The 25,117-nt window shown below is 43.4% G+C and overlaps 1 protein-coding gene and 1 pseudogene across 3 annotated transcripts in view; both read right to left on the bottom strand.

Moving 5' to 3' along the window:
• DCUN1D4 (defective in cullin neddylation 1 domain containing 4) overlaps positions 1-741 on the bottom strand; it is a 75,720-nt gene extending 74,979 nt beyond the window's left edge. The window contains exon 1 of one of the 3 annotated variants that reach the window (XR_006964320.1): positions 627-741. Coding sequence is in view for 2 of the 3 variants with exons in the window: in XM_047091317.1 (XP_046947273.1) it covers positions 627-651 (25 nt within the window). In the remaining variant the exon portion in view is untranslated. The remainder of the gene's footprint in view (positions 1-626) is intronic. The other 2 variants (XM_047091317.1, XM_047091316.1) reach the window with 2 other exon arrangements.
• Positions 742-22,373: 21,632 nt separating this feature from the next.
• Positions 22,374-22,817, bottom strand: LOC124520647 (40S ribosomal protein S15a-like; annotated as a pseudogene).
• Positions 22,818-25,117: the final 2,300 nt, after the last annotated feature.

Genomic DNA, 25,117 nt, shown 5'->3' with positions numbered 1-25,117 from the left:
CACCTCGCTCTCCCGTTACATCAGCCCTCATCTCCGCGCCCGCCCTCCAGCCCCGCTCGGCCGCTGCCCCCATTCCCCCACCGCATTGTTCCCCCCCCCACCCCCGCCATCCAGCCTTCTTCCCATTGTCCCCGCCCCCGCGCTCCCCTAGCACTCACCCGCCTTTCTCACGGAGCCGCCCGCACCACTCAGCCCCTAGGAAATCCTCACCCCTGCGCCCCGCTCGCTCGCTCCCTCCCTCTCTCCCCGCGCCGGTGCCACCCCCGGCCCTGCCCGCTAGCGCCCGCCGCCGCCTCCACCTCCATTCACCCCAGGCACTCCGGTCCCAGCCCTTCATCGCACGTCCCGCCCCCCCCTGCCCCCAACACTGAAAAGGAGCCAGTCCCCACCCCCCTCACCTCCGCCCTCCCCCATCAGGCCGGCCCCTTCCCCCCCCCACGCCCGCCCCCGCCCCGCGCCGCCCGCAGCGTCACCGCCCGCCCCGGCCCCGGGAGGGGAAGGGGTGGCTCCCGGGCAGGGACTCCCGGCGCGTTTCGGGACAGGAGGCGCGGGGCGGGGACTGCGGGAGCGTAGTGGAGAGTGCTAGCAACCGCCCGGCCCCGGCCAGCTCGCTCTCTGTTACTCACTGACAGCGGCGGCATCCGAGTGCATTTTCGGGCAGCTCACACCCCACTCGCCGCCCAGGCTCCCGCGCTCGCCTCGCGGTCCCCCCACCGGCTCGCCGCACCTCGGCTCGGAGCTGAGGACCAGCCGCCAGCACTCCCGGCCTGCCCACCTCGCCTCCAACCATTGGCTGAACCTCGGTCGAAGGACCGCCCCTCCGCGCCTCTCATTTGACAAAAGGAGTAAGGAGGGCGCCGGTCTGGGGCTGGCAAAGAGGCCCCGCCCCTTGAGGTCCAATGCGATTGGTCCCGGCGCCTCGGCCCCGTAACGCCCCTGGCGGAGGCCACGCTCTGGAGCAGCAGGTTGGACCCGGCTGCTGTCACTCATCCCCGGGGGTCCGAAAGCGCGTGTAGGGGCGAGGCTGGCGAATTGGTCCACCTTGACCCTGAAGCCCCGCCCCGTCACGGGCGGGATTGGTGGAGCTGCAGACCAACCGAGAAAGAAGGGTAGGCTTCTGAAACAAAGCACGCGTGGTGTTGCGTGAAGAGCGGTAAAGGGAAAGCACAGTTGGGGGCATCTTGTGTCCCGCTACAAGGAGTAGGGGAGTTGGCCCCAAACTTGCGTCACCCACTTGTCTCGCACGCCTCGGAGCGGTCCTCAACAGAAGCCCAGTCCGCTCCGAACTTGGACTGGGACTTCTCTTGTTAGCTGTTTTCTACTGCTGGAAACTGAATAAAGAATCATCGCGTTCTCGTTTCCAGCAAACCCTCTAAGGAACAAACTCCTACTTCTTGTACAACAATTACAACAATCCATCCTCTTCCCGGTTTTGAATTGCACTTCTTTTCCAGAATCAACACACTTCTCCCTTGGTCACAAATGGGCTGTTCTAAAGGCTTCGAATGCTAACAGGCATTGTCCGTCGTCATACACACATCTGAATACGCCCCCCCACAGCACGCAGGAAATCAGGGCCACGCTCTCAGCTTCAGGCTCAGTCTGGCATGTTGGCAAGTCCAGAGGATAGGTTCTGAGTCCTCGAAGGACAACTGGCTGAATTGAGAGACTGTCATTCATTGACGCTGAGAGGGCCTCATTTGGCTGTTAGTTGGCAGAGGAAGGTGTTAATTTAAGTGAATTCCTAGGACCACTGAGTTTCCTAAGACAAGAACTCGCACCATTCTTATGAGTTCCAACCATTTTTTTCAATGCTTTTCAACCAAGTCGTCACACTTAACCATAATGTAGCAGAATAATATTTTGAGATACTTAGGAAGGATAGCCCTCTCCTACCCCAATCACGGGCACATCCACCGCTTACCTGTATCCCAAGGCTCTGCCCCAGCCTACAGCCAGGGCATTACACACACACACACACACACACACACCCGCCGCCTCCAAGAATATTACAAACAACTGGTAACAAAACATTAGCCGTTTAAGTTTTAGATTTCTATAGCCAAGGCTTTTGAGTTTCAGAGTTCTGAAATTTAGGTTTCAAATCAGTGGATAAATGTTACACCAAAAACAAGATATTTTGAAAGAACAGGATCAAACCAGTTCATCTGTCCACACCACTCCTGTTGTAGTATACTCTATCCCTATAAATCCCTAATGTCTCCCGAGTAAATTACAGCCTTATAATTTTGTACCTATCAACACATTTATGAATCACTTCACCTTAATTATAGAATCTCAGAATTGACCTGAATTTATCCACTTCAGTTTTCTTCTCAAGAATCTCCTCCATATTGGTGACTTTTAACCTAACAGGTCTGTCAGCTGGGCCTCACAGAGATGGGTAAGTACCTCCGGACTCTGAAATAGGCCATTCCTTGTTGGGCAGATCTAATTCTAAGAAAAGTCCCTTCTTACTCTGAACTAAGAGCTGTGCTTGCAATCCTTATCACACTTATGTGTTCAACCGACTCTATATCTAGGAAATAGTAAATTATATATAGTTTACACAAATTCATAATATTTTGTATATATATTTGTATGTTTTTTATTGATCATGGTAATTTAAGGGCTGAGACACAGTTATTTTGCAAAGAAAGGAGGTTGCTTCTTGACACCACCAAATTAAAATAAACCCACAACTAATTTGTTCTAGGGAGCCATTTACTGTATTGATTTTTTTGCACCAAACTTTATAATGTATATAATGGCTGAGCTACATGAGGGATCTGCCCACTGCTTTGCCCCTAGCACCCAGCACTTCACTGGCTCAGGGTGTCCACAAAAATATATAGGATGTTCAGCCTTTGTTACTTCTTAGCATCACTTTCAGTCAGGCCTGTATGGTTATTTTCAAATGAAAAACAGGCTTAGTAATTAGTACACATCTTTCTGGTAGGTCAGCTACAGCCTGAAGATTGAGGGGCTAAGTTCATTCTTAGTTTGCTAAGACTTACTGCCCCACATGTTGAATGAATAGTAAAACAGGTATAACTAAATGATTACATAATATTCTGTAAATATCACCCCATCATTTTAATAATCCACAAGACTAGAAACCTTTGAGGGCAGGAAACTTGTTATATATATCTTATGTCCCCAGCACCTAGTATAGTGCTTTCAAATAGTAGGCACCAGTTAGTCGTTCCTTAAAGTGAACGGAATGTTGACTGTAATGTGAAATTTTAGATCTAGGAGAAGCCTTGGGAAAACCCAACTTCCTCATTTTAAGAATATGAGACTTGAGGTCCCAAGAAGTTAAATGTCTAATCTAAATCACTCAGCTAGTTAATAGCAAAGCAGTAACTAAACTCAGGTTTCTCACCTCCTAGACCAGGTCTTTCCCCCCGTACCACACTGTCCCATACCATACCTTCAAACTCCAAGGATGGGTAAGCTACTCTTCCTTCCCATTTGAACGTTATTATAAAAACCTGATACAAGTTCTATACTTCATAGCTGGAATACTGCCTTCTTTTTTATGAAACGCAATAAGAATTTTTTTTCAATATGTAATATAACATGTAACGTTTTTCTCTCTGGTGCCATTTCCAAATTACTTGATCCTTATGGGGATGCTTACAGAGATAATAATGTTACGCTTCTGTGCATTTATATTCAAATCCTTGGAGGGAAAATTAATAAGTATCTTGGGAGTGTCATGGTAGAGTGAAACTTTTCCCCAAATTCCACACATCCCACAATAGCAGGCTTTTCTGCATGTGTCGGGGATGGGGATACAGAGTGGAGAATGGCATTGTCCTACGACTGAAATAAAGTTGGGCCTGCTTAGATAAGTAGATAAATGTGCCCCTGGTAAAATCTGAAGAGAATGGAAAAGAACACATGTCAAGGAGGAATCCATTCAGCCTCAGATTGCAGTGCGAGAGTGTGTAGAACTCCACTCTTATCAAAAGTCAGGCTACCTGGGTTTACATGGAAACGAAAACAAAACAAAGTAATATATCTGTAGAGGTCAGGATAATTCATTTCTCCAGACTCATAACCAACTGACAGTTTGCTAATCCAAATGATGACAACTTTTTTTTTAGTTGCTTCCCATGTGATCGTGCTTTGCTTGTTAAAATATTCCACCTAACCTTGCAACACTCCAGTAGAGTACTAATATTATCCCTAATTTGCAGATAAGTTAACGGAGGCTTAGACAGCTTCAGTAACTTGCCATCTAGCTAATAAGGAATAGTGTCCCTAAGTAGTGAAACTCCCTGCGTTATAATGTTCCCCCTCTTTTTAATCAGGTTAATATATGCCCTGCATACCTAAGAGACTTATGTATAAGGATACAATGATATGGACATGAATGTGCTTTTAAAAGATAGTGAAACCTGGCCTTATTCTCGAGTTGAATATCTAGACTCAGGTTTTCTTTGTAGATATATATTATGAAAAAAGGAGTCAGAAAGATTAGTTCCAGGTTACTCTATCCTTCTTACCTGTTTTATCCTTTGACCTGATTTCAATAGCAACTATCAACTTCATGGTATTTTTTTAATGAGATTATTTATCTAGAGTATCTAATGAGGCTCTGCTGAATGTAATAAATTCACTACTCTGATATACCAGTGGGAAGGGACAGCCTCTTCGGCCTACTGGAGTTAGCCTTTTAACCATTGAGGCCTGTGTTATTGGGAAACAGTTTCGGCTCTTAAGCTTTTAATTTCATAGGAATGTCACTGTAACTTATGGTTCTTTTCACTTATATACATTGAACAGTCTTGCAATAGCCACTTGCAGATGCTACTAGGGTAATAAAAGTGTAGGTTTTGTTTTTCAATACCTGTATATAGTCATGTCCCAATTATTAGGCTAATGGAAAAGGCTTAGAAGTAGACATTTTCCTCCATTGTCACTAACAGGGACAGTCTCCCCTCAAAACTGATGATGATTGGGGCGGCTGAGTGGTTCAGTTGGTTAAGCCTCCGACTTCGGCTCAGGTCATGATCTCACGGTTCGTGAGTTTGAGCCCGTGTAGGGCTCTGTGCTGACAGCTCAGAGCCTGGAGCCTGGAGCCTGCTTCGGATTCTGTGCCTCCCTCTCTCTCTGCCCCTCCCCCACTCACACTCTGCCTCTCTCTGTCTCTCAAAAATGAATAAACATGGGGAAAAATTAAAAAAAAAAAACTGGTGATGATTGACAAGCTGAAAAGATGGCATCATTTGCCATATATCTTGTTTAACACACTTTTTCTTTCATCAGCTTCCTTTTCCCCTGCCCCTATTATGCTAGAGGTTAGAACACTGACAGTGAAACACAAGCAAGTGACCTCTATAATCATCACAGGTTACTTCGTAGAATTGATAACCTGTCATGTGGGTTTATAATGCACATTAACGGGACTTCCATATTTTTCATCAGCCTCTATTGGGTCAGTAATGTAACTCCCAAAGTGAAAAAAAGAGACCTTAAGAGATGGAACTTTTTCGAACCAACTCTGCACTGGGCATTTTTAGACATGGCAGAACTTTTGACATTTTTTTCTGAAGCAAGACATAGGCTTAACCCAGATGGCCTGGATTAAAAACCCATCGGCTCCTCCACTTGAGAAGACAAATTATTTTGGGGCGCCTGGGTGGCTCAGTCAGTTAAGTGTCCGACTTCAGCTCAGGTCATGAGCTCATGGTTTGTGGGTTCGAGCCCCGTGTCAGGCTCTGTGCTGACAGCTCAGAGCCTGGAGCCTGCTTCGGAATCCGTGTTTCCCTCTCTACCGCTCCCTGCCTCGTGCTCTCTCTCTGTCTCTCAGAAATAAATAAGCATTTAAAAAAAATTTTTTTAAAAGAAGACACGTTATTTCACCTCTTTCTGTGTCTTAGTTTCCTCATCTGCAAAAGAGTGAAAATAACATGAACTACCTCATAGTTATGTTGTGAGAAGTAAGCAAATGAATAAGTACAAGGAAAGCATATAAAAGTACCTGGCTCAATACCTGTTAGTTGCAGTACTCATCATACTCTTGAATAAACCCTTCCCCTTCACATCCACCTTGTCATCCCAGATCCTTCTTTTCCTCTAAGCTGGTCTCTAACTCCACAGTCACTATGTTTCATTAAGTTGGCTTCCTTTCTCCTTTCTAGAGTTTACAGTGAACACTGAGTTGGGATACAAAAGCCTTCTTCACCAAGACATGCCACCAATGTGAAATCAACCTAGTTTGAAACTGACATGTGAGACTTTACACAATAAAGAAGAAAATGGGGACCCCATATCAATGCTGCGTCATTCAAACTCTTTGAAAACTAGCTTAATGAAAATTGATTGATACTGGAAGTTCAGATGTACGTAGGAAATTTCTAAACAATTAAACAAATTGTAGCAAATTACAGGGGATTCTACATAAATAGAAGCATATATTGTGTTCCCATAGTGAATAATTTCTCTTCCTTGTCCTTTGAAGTAATATTACCCTTCTCTGAGTGCCACAGTTACTGGCATAAAAGACTTTGAATCTGCTATACCAGAGGCAAAAATGTCTTTAAATATTACCCTTGAGCCAGCCTGGAATAAGATGCAGACCTTACAACTTTAACCCTTGAACAGGAATTAAACTTGTCTGGGCCTCAATTCCTCCATCTATAAAAATGGGAGTAGGGGCGCCTGGGTGGCGTAGTCGGTTAAGCGTCCGACTTCAGCCAGGTCACGATCTCGCGGTCCGTGAGTTCGAGCCCTGCGTCGGGCTCTGGGCTGATGGCTCAGAGCCTGGAGCCTGTTTCCGATTCTGTGTCTCCCTCTCTCTCTGCCCCTCGCCCGTTCATGCTCTGTCTCTCTCTGTCCCAAAAATAAATAAACGTTGAAAAAAAAAAATTAAAAAAAATAAAAATAAAAAAATAAAAATGGGAGTAATATCTTCCAGAGATAAATATGATAAAATATGTGCAAACATTTATAAAAGTAGGAAAGGGAAGCAGAAATAAATGCATGAGCACCAATTATGTGATGCATCCACATTTTTCTTTGTGAACCTCATGCAGTCTTGTGAGGTACAGTTGGTTGGCTAATTTTTATGCTTGGGGCTATTTCAAGCAAAAATGAGTCTGTGTTTTTAAGTTATCTAGAAAATCCTGGTTTCCTTCTTTATGGAGCTGCCATTTTAGGGATCTCTCAGAAAAGCTAAGAATTTTCCAATTCTGATGAGATTTGACATCAGTATTTCAATTTCTTTTTTTTTTTTTTTTTTTTGCCTCTCCTGGATATAGAGAAAAAATTTCATTTATTTTTAAAACTATTTCCAACTTCCACGATTTCTTGACACATGACTACATGACTATTAGGGTACCATTAATAAGCTTTTTTTTTTTTTTTTTTTTTTTTTGCTAATCTTTTTCTCCAGCCCAACTATACAATGCTTCAACTGGCACTTTTTTTTTTTTTTAATTTTACCCAGGGCCTTTTATTTTACAGAAATCACACCTGCCTAGGGACTTAACAGAGTATTTGAACAAAAATGTATTCATTACCACATGTTCTTTTCTGAATTGGGTATTTTCACCTTATTCGCACAGAGCTAATCAAGTCCTAATGATGTTGCCTTAAATTAGATCTCAGAAGGTATAATTTTCCAGTGGAATCTAAACAATGCATGACGTTTATAGTGACTTTCATGAATATAGCATTGCTTCAGTTACTCCAGCTAGCAGGGTTTGGGCAGAAAGAATAACCATTTTACTTGTACAATGGCTTCTGTGCTGTCAGGCTCTTCGTTTCTCCTCGCCTTTTCTAGCCTGCTTCCATGAATACAATGTCTTTTTAACATCCCTCTCAGGGCAGTACAGGAGGCCCCATCCATCTCCAGACGTCGGTGGCTGCCGAGCATCTCATTATGGCAAAGTGGAGCATTCTGGGAGAGTGGATGGAGCCGGCAGGCAGCAGTAGGAAGTGGGGGAGGGAAGAGGAAGACAGGAGCTGAGGAAAATATATGCTCACTTCCTTGGTGATAACATGTTATGGAAGTAAGAACTTCCTGTTCTAGAAAGGAAGAGGATGTAGGGTGTCAAAACACCTGTGACTAAGCAGATTCCAGCTCCTATAACCCGGTTACATCTTCCTCAGCTACTGCAAGTCTCCTGACACTCATACCCGAACCCCCCAAGAAGAACCCCCCAACAACAGAAGCCATGTTGTGGGAAGAAAGCAATGAATCCAAGTATTTAAGAAAAATATCTGTGGTTCCAAAATAGAAAAAGAATTTGGAGGCTTGCATGTACACACACATATACACACACACACAGGCACACATACACACACGTACAAATCGCTAATTTACCCAATTGAAAAATATTTTCTTCCAACTAACCTGAATGCTTATTACACTTCACTTTGTTACACTGCCTTCGTCCAAATAGGTTAAAGCAAATGCCCCCAACATTTTGGGAGTCACAGACCCCTTTAGGAAGCATTGAAAATGATGACTCTGTCAAAGGCCTGAAACCCACCTATGCCCACCCCATCACCCCCCTAAATTAAGAATTCCTAGATTAGACATTCATTTGAGTTTTTATTTCCTTTTTAAAACCCAGGCACTTTAGGGATTAGTCAGTGGCTATGAGTAATTTGTTGATGAGAGAGGAGTTCCACACTACCCTCCCGAGTCTGGCTGACCTCTGGGCCTGCACTCAAGTAGGGGGACCTGAACAGTTTCAGGCTGTGGAGTCGTGGGAGAGAAGGGAAGGCTTGGCTCGGGACAGGGGGCAGCATTTTCAACACGGTATGGAGATATTGGACTATTGGACAAAGAGCAAGAGGAGGTGCCCAAGATTTCTGTTTCTAAATTTTGCTCCCCTCCAGTTCCAAACGGGGTTGCAGTCAAAACTGCTTTTTCTGCAGCCACCCACACTCGGACTCGGGGTCCTCCCCAGCGCACAGGGGACCTTTTGCCTTCCCTCTCATCTAATTGTTTCACCCTCTCATCCATTCCCTGACCCCAGGCCCTGATCAGCCCCACTGCACCCCGGGCCTCCCAGCTGCCCTGCCCCACCCCCACAGTCTGGTCAATTTACTGGGGAAGTCTGACCTTGAACCCCTGCCACTGGTCCATTTCATTCTGCATCCCTCCACCTCCCAATCACGTATTCTGGCTTCAAAGCTCTAACACCACCACCGTAGTCTGTTCTAAACCTCCATTCAAATTTATAACTATAGCTTTGGGACACATTTCAGATTCGCAGATGATAGACCGGCGGATATAAATACTGTATTGGCAAACACTTAAGCACCACTCACTTGGCACCGGGCACTGTTCTAGTGTTCCTGTCAACCCATGTAATCCTCTCGACAATCCCAAGAAGTACAAACTTCCGTTAGACTCATTTTACAGGTGAGGCGACTAAGGCACAGATAGGTGAAGGAACTTCCCCAAAGTCATACAGCCAGTAAATGGCTGAACTGGGAGAAATTAAACCCGAGCAGACTGGCTCCAGATCCGTGTTTTCAATCACTTTGCTATATTGCTTCTTTGCATAGCATTGTACAGATGGCTGTGTGCCCACCCTCTCCACCCCTCCCCCAACACACAGCCCAAAGTCCTCTGTTGCGGAGGCCGTACCTATTTTTCCAGCAACAGTAGGCAGTCACACCTAGCATAGCTCTAGGGGGCTGGGGCAAATGTCCTGTGTTCTCACTGCCCATCATCAGTGGCAACATGAAACATGGTTTTCCCAGTTTCAGGGTATGGAAATTTATTCTCTTCCTTGTTTTTGTTTTTTTTTTTTTTTTTATTTTTTCTAATATTTACTTATTTTTGAGAGCGATAGAGAGAGCGAGCCTGGGAGGGGCAGAGAGAGAAACCGGGACGCAGAATCCAAATCAGGCTCCAGGCTCTGAGCTGTCAGCACAGAGCCTGATGCGGGGCTCGAACTCATGGGCTGTGAGATCACGACCTGAGCCGAAGTCAGACGCTTAACTGACTGAGGCACCCAGGTGTCCTTATTCTCTTCCTTGTTAGGCCTATTTGGGGACCTGGTAACAGAACTACATGTTGGGGTCTGTAAGAGTAGGGCCAAAAGTAGCAGAATATCGTTACGGGCAATTCGACTTTAAAGGGTTGCCAGTGCGCGTGGGTCAAAACTGTGCCTCTTACCCCTGCCTCCCTCTTGACCTTGCTGAGCCTTCTCTCCCTTTTGCCGGCTCCCCTTCCAGCAGTCCAGGGCCCCGTTGTGGTGCCTGGTGGCCGGCCCTCCAGGACAGAGGGCGCACATTTTCAGGATGAGGTCCGCCCTTAGTGAGTAAGGAGAAACCTCTTTGTTCCCTGATAGGAGCAGGATTGAAGAAGCCAGACTTGAGTTTAAACAACATCCTGGAGGGCAGACACAGGGGGGTTGCCTGAAGAAGTGGAAGGAGAATAGGCCGGTCCTGAGAGGTTATTGCACTCTGCAGTCGCAGGAAGGGGGTTAGGGCCCATTCCTCCTGCTGGTTTTTGCATCAGGCAATGGAGACACTTCTTTCTTCCCTGTCTCTGAGTCACTCTGCCACTATTGGAGCCCAAGACACAAGGGCACCGTGTAGACCCCAGGGCGACCAGCCTGCTTCACACACCCTAGAGGCGCTTGTATTGGGGACCTATTTTGATGATTAAAACTTACCTGTCCAATGTCTCATTCCCTCAGCTCCTTGTGCATGACTGGCTTGCTGCTCTCGGATAAGCTAGTTCAGGGGAAACATAGATGTGTTAAGATAGTACCCCTTGCAAAGATATTTACATTTGAAAAAAAAAAGACTCCCGACAAACACCAATAACATACTTCCCACAGCCAGCCTCCCACCTCAGGTCTGCCCATGTCTGTCTCTCCTTTACAGCTCCTCCCACTCCCAGCCTTTCCCACTCAGCACAGGCTCACCTCCATCAAGCCTTCCTTGACTGAGGCTGCCCACAGTCATGTCTTTTTCCACTTAGTACCTTCAGCACTAGAATGGAACTTGGCAGGAGTGAATGGAACCAGAACAAAAGGGAACAGAACGTTGGGCGGGACAATCTCAGAGATGAGCTGGGCACAGTCCCTCATCTCACAGGTGAGGAAGCACAGACGCAGAAGTGACTGGTCAGACACTGCCCAAGGCAGGCCAATGGCTGGGTGGGGACGCTTGGACGCTTTCCTGCCCGGCCTGCCCCTCTTTTGCTTCTTTTGGGGAACTACTCACCCCACCATTCATCAAACAGAGTTATGATAGCCAATCAGCATGCCTCCCACTCCCAGTGAGCACATGATCTCTTGCTAGCTCATTCATTTATTTATGAAATGACCAATATCAATGGCCTTCCATGTGCCGGACACTGCTGGGCTCTAGAAATTACACGTTGAGCAAAAACAGACCCAATTGCTGCCCTCATGGAGCTTATGAGATTTCAAAGGAGGCATACCTTAAATAATCATGCAAGCAATGTAAAATTTTTTTGTTTTTGTTTTTGTTTTTGTTTTTTTAGAGAGAGAGAGAGAGAGAGCACGTGCGGTACAGGGAGAGAGAAATCTTAAGCAGGCTCCATTCTCAGCGTGGAGGCTGATACAGGATTCCATCTCACAGCCCTGAGATCACAACCTGAGCCAAAATCAAGAGTCAGATGCTTGGCCAACTAAGCCACCCAGGCCTTCCTAAAATTGCTATTTTAACAAGTAATAAGCAGAAAAGGTACACAGTTGTTTTTTTTTTTTTTAAGTTTATTCATTTAGAGAGAGTGAATGGGAGAGGGACAGAGAGAGAGAGGGAGGGAGAGAGAATCCCAAGCAGAAGTCAAGTGCTGACAGCATAGAGCCTGATGTAGGGCTGCAACCCATGAACCGTGAGCTGAAATCAAGGGTCCGAAGCTTAACCAACTGAGCCACCCAGGTGCCCCTCAAGAGCTTACAATAGGGGAACTGGCTCAGCTACTCTGCACAGGTATACAGTTTGTGCACTACACAATGGAGCACAGCCATGGGGGCAGGGGGCTGAATACCACTTAAACAGCCTGCTCACCAACCCATGGGGCTTGGTGTGAAGCTGTGTTTGCTCAGAGGAAAGGGTACTTTGTTCTTGACACACTGGGCACTGTCCACCCAAAAGGGTCATCATTTTCTAGTTTGTCCCAGAGGCTCAAAGAGACCAGCCAGGACTCTGGGTGTGATTCAGTAAGAGAAATGAGTGGAAAGAGGGCAGGTTGCCCCGAGGAGGCAACTGGAGACACATGAATGATGGGTAGTAAATAAACTAAGTGGAAAGGAAGAGCTTTCCAGACACAGGGAACAGCCCTTGCAGTGACTTTGTCATGATGGCTTTCTAGTTCCTAGTTCCGGTCACTTCTGAGGCTTGGCTGATGCCTCGCCTTTCCAGGGCCTTGCTCTCACAACATCACATTTTCTATTTACAGTTCAAATTTAGTTTCTGTCACATGCAACTGGAGAGTCCCAGCTCATAGAGCAAAGCTGGTCCAGCTCTCCCTCCTCCCAAGACTGTTGGGCCTCCTCCCTCGGCCACGCCCCCATCCCTCCATGTCAGAAACCTCTACTCTCTAAGACTGCCTCATCTTCAGAGCAGGAACTCTGTCTTTGATGATCTAGTATTGCCTCCAGCATGTAATGGAAACTCAGTATAACATCAAGACTTGAGTCACTCTTACTGGCGGTCATTCTGTCCACTGGGACTGGATGAAGTGAGTATTAGAGTACAGAGTAGCTTTTCTGTGTGTCTCTCGTTGCCACCAGTTCGCCTGTGATTTCTACTGGGCCTGAGTGTATGCAGACTCCAACTTATGCTTATGTTAATAGATGGCTCTGGTTTGTCTAGAATTTGGCTGTGGAGGGCTGGTGGGATTGATTTCATAAGCAAGAGTCAGCAGCTTTTATTCTGTCTCTGCATGCTGAGTGCTAGTGGGCTGCCTTTCAGGTGAAGCATTTTCTGGATCTGACATAGCTGGATGTTAAATATGCCTAACGCCCTGTTTAGGGGTGTCAGGCAACTTGAAATCCTCTGTCGTCTTGTCAGCCAATAACAGTCCACTTTCCCATTGGTCTTTGTATTATTCCCAAATTAAGGACAGTCTTTCTTTTGGGTATATCCTTCCCCTTTAATTCCAGGGCCTGAAGAATTTCAGCTGCATGCAATATCTCATGCCACTGTGGCTATTAGCTTTGTTAAAGGAGCTGGTATTTGAGGTTTTGTGAGACTCGAGTCCCCTTTCAATAAGCCAAGCTCTATTGGCTTGAGATGCAGGCTGTCCTATGGAGGCTGCTGAATAAGCCAACATTTGGAAATAAGATTCATAGAATTAGGTTCCTTTTCTTCCCTGTATCCGAGATCCGAGAGACTCTGCCATTCTTTTCTCAATTCATCAGACACGAAGGGAAACACAAAGATGATGCATCCGTCAGATCCTTTCCATTCTTCCTTCACCACAACTCCCACGCCAACAAGGCTATTGAAGCCAGGTAGAAGGGTTATGAAAACATAACGCACCCAGACTTCGGAAAGGCAGCCAAGGCTTGAACATTGGCTCTTCGGCTCAACATGGGACACATTATTTGAACTCTCTGTGCAATATTCCTTTATTTTCGAAATGAGCATGACAGAACTGTTGTGAGGACTCAAACAGATGAGACGTGTGGTAGACAGAGTAATGGCACCCCAAACGTGTCCACACCCTCATCCGGGAAACCTGTGAATATGTTACTTAACATGGCAAAAGGGACTTTGTACGTATGATTAAGAATTCTGAGATGGGGAGATTATCCTGGATTCTCCCAGTGGGCCCTCTGTAATCACAAGGATCCTTACAACTGAAAGAGAGAGGCAGGAGGGTCAGAGTCAGAGAAGGAGATGTGATGAGGTCGGAGCGAAGCAGCTGCTGGGAAGGGCCAAGGAATCCTGGCATCTTTTAGAAGCTAGAAAAGGCAAGTAAGTGAATTCCTTCCAGGAGGAACACAGCCTGACAACACCCTGACTTTACAGCCCCATGAGACTCATTTTGTACTTCTGATTCAAGAACTATAATAAGTATGTGTGTTTTAAACCACTACATTTATGGCATTTTGTTACAGCAGCCATAGGAAACTAATACAACAGTATGTAAAGTATTTACCTGCTAACATACCATAAATCGTGGCTGTTACTATTATTTTTATTTCCTTTAATCAGATTTCTTTTGTTGTAAATGACAGAAATTCAATCAATGTAGCCAAGACCAAAAAAAAAGGGTGGAGAGGGGAATTTTTTGGCTCAGGTAATCAAAAAAAGGCAAAGCAAGTGTAATAATAGAAGCAAATTTATTTATTGAATGCTGGTCCTGGCACTGAGAGGAGGGCCCTGGTGGCTGACCTAGGGCCACATATGAAAAGTAGAGGCTCCTATCCAGGACTTCACCTCTTAAGAAAATGGTGCAGAGGTCCAAGAGTGAATTAGAGATGGTTTCTTGACTGCAGGAAGGTTGAGGGTCCAGGGGCAGAGAATTCAAGAGTAGCAGGGTCTAACACAAGCCGGAAGTCCAAAGCACAAAACCTCTACGGCAGGATCTAAATCATGCTCTACCCTCCTTGGCTCTCGCTTCAGCTAGGTTTTTCAAACTTCCCATGCATTCTGTGAGCTTCCCAAAGCCTTCCCATGAATTCCTCATCTGTGTAATTTAACCAGAGTCGTTGCATTGTATACAATTGAGAATCCTGCCAAGCTTAGCAGAGATAGTCCAGCCTCAGGGGCCACTGGATCCGGGAACTAGAACTCAACAGGACACTCTTCCCATGGTTCTCAACTTGGTAGGGTGCATTCTTTTACAGTTGGGGTCACTTCTCAAAACGTGTGATCTTAGGACAGAACTCTGATTGGCAGGGCCTGACTCACATGATCATACCAAAGCCTATCAGTATGACAGGAAATGGAATGGAATTGGCCAGCCCTGAATCAAAAACTGTCTTCTGAGGCCAGGGGTATTGGATACTATGATATGAAGCCCCAAAAGAACAACATGAAGTTAGCAAGGGGTAGTTTTCTAAGATAGTGTGAGTGTTCTTTCCAGAAGAATAGAGGGAAGGAATGCTAAGCAGGGTTTTTTTTCCAGAAATGTCTACTTCATAATTATTATTGTTGTAATTTTATGAGAATTTATGTATTTATTTAAATAATACTTGTTTAGCATTTACCATATGCCAGGACTGTGCTGAACTCTGGGGATACAGCGATTAACAAAACATAAAAATTCATGTTCGGCTATTCAAGGGACCTCAAATAGCCAAAGCAATCTTGAAAAATATGAATAAGGTTGGATGATACACACTTCCCAATTTCAAAACTTACTACAAAGCTACAGTAGTCAAGATGATGTGGTACGGACATAGTGATAGACATATAGATCAATAGAATAGAATTGAGAGTGCATAAATTAAAATTCTGAGCATTAATATTTAAGTGATTTTCAATAAGGGTGCCAAGACAATTCAATGGAGAAAGGATAGTCTTTTCAACAGTGGTGCTGGGTGTCCACAGGCAAAAGGATTAACTTGGACTTCTCCCTCATACCATATACAGTAATGAACTCAAAATGAATCATGGACCTAAATGGAAGAGATAAAACTATAGAACTCTTATAAGAAAACATAGGCATAAATCATTGTGAACTTGAATTAGACAATGCTTTCTTAGATAAGACACCAATAGCACAAGCAACAAAAGAAAAATACAGATAAATTGGACTTCATCAAAGCCAAAAACTTTTGTGCTACTAAGGACACAATCATGAAAATAAAAAGACAATCCACAGAATGGGAGAAAATATTTTCAAATTATTTATCTAGTAAGGGACTTGTATCTAGCCAACATAAAGAACTCTCATACCTTTAAAAAGATTATCTGTACTCTGAAAACTATAAAACACTGATGAAAGAAATTGAAGAAGACACATAGAAATGGAGAAACATTCCATGCTCATGGACTGGGAGAACAAATATTGTTAAAATGTCTGTACAACCCAAAGCAATCTACACATTTAATGCAATCCCTACAGCATTAATGCAATTCCAATAGCGTTTTTCACAGAGCTGAAACAAACAATCCTAAAATGTGTATGGAACCACCAAAGACCCCAAAGAGCCAAAGCAACCTTGAAAAAGAAGAGCAAAGCTGAAGGCATCACAATTCCAGACTTCAGCTTATATTACAAAGCTGTAGTGATCAAAACAGTATGGTGCCAGCACAAAAATAGATACATATATCAATAGAACAGAATAGAAAACCCAGAAATCAACCCACAACTATATGGTCAATTGATCTTCAACAAAGCAGGAGAGAATACCCAACGGGGAAAGAGTCTCTTCAACAAATGGTATTGGGAAAACTGGACAGCAGAATGCAAATGAAACAGAATCACTTGCGCGCACCAAACACAAAAATAAATTCAAATGGATTAAAGACCTAAATGTGAGACCTGAGACCGTAAAAACCCTAGAGGAGAACACAGGCAGTAACCTCTTTGACATTGGCTATAGCAAATTCCTACTAAATACGTGTCCTGAGGGGGCACTTGGGTGGATCAGTGGGTTAAGTGTCCGACGTTGGCTCAGGTCATGATCTTATGGTTCTTGAGTTCAAGCCCCACATCAGGCTGTGTACTGACAATGCGGAGACTGCTTAGGATTCTCTCCCCCTCTGTCTCTGTCCCTCCCCCACTCACACTTTCTCTCTCTCTCTCAAAATAAATAATAAATAAATAAATATCCTAAAGCAAGGGAAACAAAAGTAAAAATAAACTATTGGGACTTCATCAAATTAAAAAACTTCTGCACAGCCAAGGAACAAATCAACAAAAATAAAAGGCAACATACAGAATGAGAGAATATATTTGCAAATGACATATCTGATATCCAAAATATATAAAGGACTTATCAAACTCAACACCCAAAAAACAAATAATCCAGTGAAGAAACGGACAGAAGACATGAATAGGCACTTTGCCAAAGAAGACATCCAGATGGCCAACTGACATATGCAAAGATGCTCAACATCACTCATCGTCAGGGAAATACAAATCAAAACCACAATGAGATACCACCTCACACCTGTCAAACGGCTTAAATTAACAACACAAGAAAGAACAGAGAGAGAAAGGGGAACCCTCTTGCACCACTGGTGGGAATGCAAACTGGTGCAGCCGCTCTGGAAAACAGTATGGAGGTTCCTCAAAAAGTTAAGAATAGAACTACCCTCTAACACAGCAATTGCACTACTAGGTATTTTCCCAAAGAATATAAAAATACTAATTGAAAGGAATACATGACTCAATGTTTAGAGCACCATTATCTACAACAGCCAAATTATGGAAACAGCCCAAGTGTCCATTGACTGAAGAATGGATAAAGAAGATGTGGTATATATATACAATGGAATATTACTCAGCCATAAAAAAGAATAAAATCTTGCCATTTGTGATGACAGAGATGGAGTAGAGTGTATTGTGCTAAGTGAAAAAAGTCAGAGAAAGACAAATACCATACAATTTCACTCCTATGTGGAATTTAAGAAACAAAATAAATGAACAAAGAAAAAAAAGAAAGAGAGAGAGGGAGAGGGAGGCAAACCAAGAAACAGACTCTTAATTACAGAGCACAAACTGATGGTTATCAGAGGGAAGGTGGGGTGGGGTGGGTGAAATAGGTTGTGGGGATTAAGGGGGGCACTTGTCATGATGAGCACAGGGTGACGTATGGAAGTGTTGAATCACTATATTCTACACCTGAAGCTAATTGCACTGTATATTAACCAACTAGAATTTAAATAAAAACCTTTAAAAAAAGATATGTAACCCAATCAAAAAAGAGCAAAAGATCTGAATAAACATTTCTCCAAGGAAGATACACAAATACCCAATAAGAACATGAAAATGTGCCCAGCATCTTAGCTATCAGGGAAATACAGATCAAAACCTCAATGAAGACATTTAACATTTACTAGGATGACTATATGAAAAAGACAGATAATAACAAGTCTTGGCAAAAGGGCTAGAGAACAAGTGTTGAAGAAATTACATTGCTAGTGAGAATGTAAAACTTACAGCTGTTTGGAAAATAGTTTGGCAGTTCTTTAAAGGTTAAGCAGCGGGGCGCCTGGGTGGCGCAGTCGGTTAAGCGTCCGACTTCAGCTCAGGTCACAATCTCGCGGTCCGTGAGTTCGAGCCCCGCGTCGGGCTCTGGGCTGATGGCTCAGAGCCTGGAGCCTGTTTCCGATTCTGTGTCTCCCTCTCTCTCTGCCCCTTCCCCGTTCATGCTCTGTCTCTCTCTGTCCCAAAAATAAATAAACGTTGAAAAAAAAAAAATTAAAGGTTAAGCAGAGAATTACTCTATAATCCAATAATTCCTCTCCTAGCTATATACCCAAGAAATATGAAAACATATATACACACAAAAACTTATATACAAACGTTCATGGCAGCATTATTCATATCCATTAACTGATGAATGGATAAATAAAATGTGAATATCTATACAATGGAATACTAGTGAGCCATGAAAAGGAATGAAGTACAGATACTCTATGGCATTGACCTTGGAAACATGCTAAGCAAAAGAAGCCAGTCACAAAAGACCATGTATTGCATAACTCCAATTTTATGAAATGTCCAGAATAGGCAAATTTATAGAGACAAAAAGTAAATTAGTCACTGCCTATGGCGGGTGGAGGGAGTGGCGGATGGCAAGAAAGAGAGTGACTGCTAATGGGCATGTATTTTGCAAGGAGAAATGAATGAAAATATTCTAAAATTGGAATGATGGTTAGACAAATCTGTGATTATACTAAAATGCATTTGTGTACCTTTTATTAATGTTTATTTATTATTGAGAGAGAGAGAGACAGAGTGTGAGTGGGGGGGAGGTGTAGAGAAAGAAGGAGACAGAGAATCTGAAGCAGGCTCCAGACTCTGAACTGTCTACACAGAGCCCATGAACTGCAAGACCATGACCTGAGCTGAAATCAGATGCCTAACTGACTGAGCCACCCAGGCACCCCCAAATTGTATACTTTGTAGGTAAATTGTGTGGCATGTGAATTATATCTCAATGTTAAAAAAAAAAATCCATGCCCTCATTGAGCTTGCACTCTATTGGGAGATGTTTATATATAAATAAACATAATGTTTTCAGTGTTGCTAAAGCAAATTCTAAAGCAGAATGGGGGAGAGGGAGGTCTGGAGAGTGGGCAGAGGCTGCAATTGTAACTAGAGTATTATTGAAGGCAAAGAAGATTACACACGAAGAGACCTACAGCAGATGAGGGTACAAGCCCTGGGGAGATCTGGGATAAGAGTGCTCTAGGCAGAGGAAACAGTAAGTGCAAAGGCCCTGAGGCAGGAGTATCCCAATCACATTGATGAACAGTAAGGTCAGTGTGGCTGGGGAGACTTTCTTTCTTTCTATTTTTTTTAGGGGCCCCTGGGTGGCTCTGCTGGTTGAGCGTCTGACTCTTTATTTCAGCTCAGGTCATGATCTCATGCATGGTTCGTGAGTTCAAGGCCTGCATAGAACTGTCAGTTCAGAGCCTGCTTGGGACTCTCTCTCTCTCTCCCTTTCTGTCCCTGCTGTGCACTCTCTCTCTCTCTCTCTCTCAAAATAAATAAATGAAAGAAAGAAAGAAAGAAAGAAAGAAAGAAAGAAAGAAAGAAAGAAAGAAAAAGAAAGACAGACCAAGTGTGGACAAGGATGTGGAGAAATTGCAACCATTCCATTTCTGGAGGGGATGTAAAATGTTTCAGCCACTGGGGAAAATAGTTTGGCAGTTCCCCAAAAGGTAAACAGAATCACCATATGACCCAGCAATTCTGTTCATAGGTAGGTGTACCCCAAACAATTGAAAACAGCTACTCAAACAAATACATGCACATGAACAGGCAGCACTATTTATAATAACAAAAAGGTGTGAACAACCCAAATATCCATGGATAGATGAGTGAATAAATTAATTTGTGGTGTATGCATACAGTGGGGTATTATTAGCCATAAAACTGAAGAACTGATCCATCCACAATGTGGATGAAACTTAGAAACTTGGAAACATGTGCTACATGAAAGAAGCCACACACAAAAGGTCACGTGTTGTGTGATTTCGTTTTATGTGAAACATCCAGAATGGGTCGGTCTGTAGAGACAGACTAGATCAGCAGTTGTCAGGAGCTGGGGGTAGGAGAGAGGAGAGAGTAACTGCTTAATGGGAAAGAGTTGTATTGAGGGATGATGAAAACGTTTTGAAGGTGGGGGTGGTTGCACAACATTGTGCCACTAACTTGCCCCTGAATTGTTCATTCTAAAATGGTTAATTTGTTGTTAATTTACCTCAATTAAAAAAAATAATAATGCATTCAAATGTAGGCCTTTTATTATATACCTCAATAAAAAAAACAACAAAGCATTCAAATTTTGGCCTTTTATTATTGACTTTAAATGTTTGCTTGTTTTTGAGAGAGAGAGAGAGAGAGAGAGAGAGAGAGAGAGAGCAGGGGAGGGGAAGAGAGAGAGAGGGGGACAGAGGATCCAAAGTGGGCTCTGTGCTGACAGCAGGCAGCCCGATGCAGGCCTCAAGCTCACAAACCATGAGATCGTGACCTGAGCTGAAGTTAGACGCTTAACCGACTGAGCCACTCGGGTACCCAGATCTTTTATTATGAATATGAAATAGCAGTAACATACCTGTCAAGACACCATAATCTAAAGTGCTCTACTGTAGCAATATCGCTTCCTCCCCCCCCCCCCGCCCCCCCAGCAATTTCACTTCTATTTCCCTTTAATTCTCAGCTAAGTGCTTGCCACTGTGTATCACCTAGAGATGCGTGGATTGTCAGGTAGGTGTGTTCTTATAGACATACAGGTTGATTCTGCTCCCTTTTCTAGCAGCTGGCTTCTTTTGAAGGGGACCTACTCTTGATTACCTTAGTTCACTTATCAATCCTATCTTAGCAATCTCAGAGATACCTGTAGGTCTTATTTCCTTGCACTTGTTAACATCTCAAGCCTACTTTGTCTTGCCACTGTGCTAGCTCCTCAAAAGTGGAAACTGGACCAATTGCATCAGAATCACCTCACCCCAAATCCAGACTTACTGAGTCAAACTATCTGGGGGGCATCCCCAGAATCTGAATTTGTATTAAGCAGCCCTGCCATATGCTTTTGTGTGTAGACATTTAAGACCATTACCTCTGTTCCAGATTCGCCTTTAGTGGTTAATTTACTAATTCATTCAACCATTCATTGAGTGCCCATCCAAGCAGTTTCCTAAATACTACAGTGAAAAAAGAAATGGAAACCACAATTGGTAAAAAAAAAAAACAAACAAACAAGAAACCTGTATTTTTGATTTGCAAAATAGATCAACTGTACCAAATCATAATATGCAATATAAACTATCTAAACGCAAATTATTTTAACACTAGCTCATTCAGACCCATATATTCCAAGATAAGACTATAGTAACAGTCACTTCACATGGATTCATTTCTGTGTTCCAAAGACCACAGACAGTTCTAGCAACCTGCCAGATTTACAAATTCTGTCAATCCTGACCTAACCCCAGTCCTACAAACTCTGCAAGTACTCTTCCCTAATTTTCCTCTCCGGAGACCCTACTGAGATTCCATCCAGCTCATGTTTTTCCTTGCTCACAATTTCAGTAAACTCAGCTTGTATAAGCAGCAGGTGTCCGTGGTGTTCTTTTTGTTGGGCTTCAACAGCAGGTACAGATATGAAATTGTTATTTTCTTCTATGAATTATTGTTTATCTCCTTTACTGTTATTTTGCATTATATTTTATGTGATACTATTCCTAGAATCTAAATTTAGTGTTTCTGTGCATTTTCCTCCGGAGGCACATCGATCAAGACACATCCATTGGCTGCTTACTCTCTACACCTCGAGAACAGAGTATAGGAGAATTATTTCAAGAGTTAAGTTACTGAAGCAATAACAATCCCACAGTCTTCAGCAATTTGAAATGTGTCTAGATCCTGTGGAAACGAGGGCTGTGATTCCTGAAATGTTGCCAGGGTGTCTCTCAATGTGGATTTAGTCTCCTTCATCCCATTCAGGATTTAGAGGATACATTCAATCAAGATTCCTCTTTTTCAGCCCTGGACATTTTTCTTCTATTTCTTTATTTCTTTCCCTCCAGTCTCTTCATTACTTACCTCTACACAAAGGCATAAACTTCTAGACCTGTCCACCATGAGTCTTTAATCATTTCATTTTGTTTTGTTTTTATTTAAATTTTAGTTAACATACAGTGCAATATTGGTTTCAGGAGTAGCATTCAGTGATTCATCACTTACATACAACACCCAATGCTCATCACAAGTGCTCTCCTTTTTCTTTTTTTTTTTTTCCAGTGAGGCATTTTATTAGTATGAATGTATTACATCCCTAGAAAAAGAATCCCAGGACTTTCCCTCCTGTGTGTTTTCGTCTTGCTTCTTCATGGTCCATGATGCCAGCTGAGGTTGTCAGTACAACGAAACCAAACTGGCGGGATGGGAGCAGATTATTCTGCCATTTTTCTAGATCTTTGAGTTGTACATCAAACCTGGGGCTGATCACTCCACACTTGTTTAACCTGCCTGTGAGGTTCACAATTTTCCCAGCTCTGTGATCATCGATGATTTCAAATTCACCAATGTAGCCATGCTTCATCATCACAGTCAGAAATCAGACGATGACTTTGGAGAATGGCCTAATAAGAACCTGGCATTTGCCTGTCTTTTCATCATTGTTTATGCCCTTGAGAGCATCTGCCAGGACATTCATGCACACCATTATGGCAGCACGGAAAGATGGCGGACAGAGAGTGTCCTCCTTACTCCCCATCACCCATCTAGCCCATCTTCCACCCACCTACCTCTGTCAACCCTCAGTTTGTGCTCTATTGTTAGGAGTCTCTTGTGATTTTTTCCCTCTCTTCTCTCCCCCTACTTCTCATATGTTCATCTGTTTTGTTTCTTAAATTCTACATATGCATGAAATTATATTGTATTTGTCTTTCTCTAATTGATTTCACTTAGCATAATATACTCTAGCTCCATCCACATCATTGTAAATGACAAGGTATCATTCTTTTGACAGCTGAGTAATATTCCATCATATATATATATATGCCACATCTTCTTTATGCATTCATTAGTCGATGGACATTTGGGCTCTCTCCATAGTTTGGCTACTGCTGATAGTGCTACTATAAACATTGGGGTGCATGTACCCCTTTACATCTGTATTTTTGTACCCTTTGGGTAAATACCTAATAGTCCAATTCCTGGAGCATACAGTAGTTCTGTTTTCAGTTTTTTGAGGAACCTCCGTACTGTTTTCCAGAGTGGCTGTGCCAGCCTGCATTTCCACCAACAGCGCAAATGGGTTCCCTTTTCTCCTTCCAACACCTATTGTTTCCTGTGTTGTTAATTTTAGCCATTCGGACAGGTGTGAGGTGGTATCTCATTGTGGTTTTCATTTGCATTTTCCTGATGATGAGTCATGCTGAGCATCTTTTCATGTGTCTGGTAGCCAACTGGATGTCTTCTTTGGAAAAGTGTCTATTCATGTCTTCTGCCCATTTCTACTTCTGCCCATTTCTATGAGCTATTTGTTTTTTGGGTGTTGAGTTTTATAAGTACTTTATATATTTTGAATACTAACCCTTTATCAGATACATCGTTTGCAAATGTCTTCTCCCATTCCATAGGCCGCCTTTTAATTACTTTGATTGTTTCCTTTGCTGTGCAGAAGCTTTTTATCTTGATGAAGTACCATCAGTTCATGTTTGCTTTCAGTGACATGTCAAGTAAGAAGTTGCTCCTGCCTAGATCAAAGAGGTTGTTGCCCGTGTTCTCCTCTAGGATTTTGATGGTTTCCTTTCACACTGAGGTCTTTCATCCATTTTGAATTTATTTTTGTGTATCATATAAGAAAGTGGTCCACTTTCATTCTTCTGCATGTTGCTATCCAGTTTTCCCAGCTCTGTTGTTGAAGAGACTGTCTTCTTTCCATTGGATATTCTTTCCTGCTTTGTTCAAGATGAGTTGACCATATAGTTATGGGTCCAATTTCTGGGCTTTCTATTCTGTTCCACTGATTTACGTGTCTGTTTTTGTGCCAGTACCATACTGTCTTGATGAGAACAGCTTTATAATATAGCTTGAAATCCCGTAACCATTTTCATTTTGAGTTCTGGCCACACCCCTTGGGTTGATCTCCCAACACAGTAATTCACTTGTCAGCTGTGTGCTATTTAATAACCCATTAGCAAAGGGTTGTTTTGTGGATAAAACATCTTCGCAAATCTCCCTGAATCAGGTTCTGCCATGAGGAATTGTTACCGACTGAATGTTTATATCACCCTAAAGTCCATATGTTGAGGCCCTAACCCCCAATGCATTTGGAAGTAGGGCTTTTTTGGAAGGTAATTAGGTTTAGACGAGGTCATGAGGATGGAGCCCCCATGATGGGATCAGTGTCCTTACAGAAGAGAAAGAGATACCAGAGCTTGCTTTCTAACAGAGACTTTGAGAAAGCCTGAGTTGGTAAAAAGGGCCCTGACCCAGAACCCAAGAGACCTAGATTCCATTCCCAGGTCTGTGCCTCACTAGCTGTGTGATTTCAGCTGAGCCACTCACTTCCCCATGCTCCTGTGTTCTCATCCAAAAACCAAGAGGGTTGGCTAAATTAGAGGCCCTCAACATGAGGGTTGCAACATGTGACAAAAATCCAGAAATAACAGTGGCTTAAGTTAGATAGAAATATAATTGTCTACACACAAACAGACGGCCCAAGGATCTCATGACAGCTCCGGCATCTTCATGGACCCAGGCTCCTTCTACCTGGTTCTCTCCTTTGGCACCCTTAACACATGCTTTCCACCACATGGTCCAAGATGGCTGCCATAGCTTTCATCTCCACGTTTCAGGCACAGAAAGGAGAAAAGGGCATGGCCCCTTTAAGGACACCTTCTGAAGTCTCATACACTCCTTCCTTTTATATCCTGGCGTCAAGAACTTGTGCCATGATCGTTGTAGCTGTGAGAGAGGCTGGGAAATGTAGCCTTTTTTCTGGGTGTCCATGTGACACAG

Source organism: Lynx rufus, unplaced genomic scaffold (genome assembly GCF_022079265.1).
Source record: "Lynx rufus isolate CCGP_SWC_20201006 ecotype Redwood Valley unplaced genomic scaffold, mLynRuf1.p SCAF_3, whole genome shotgun sequence".
NCBI classification, from domain to species: Eukaryota; Metazoa; Chordata; class Mammalia; order Carnivora; family Felidae; genus Lynx; species Lynx rufus.
This window is presented reverse-complemented; position numbering and strand designations above follow the sequence as displayed.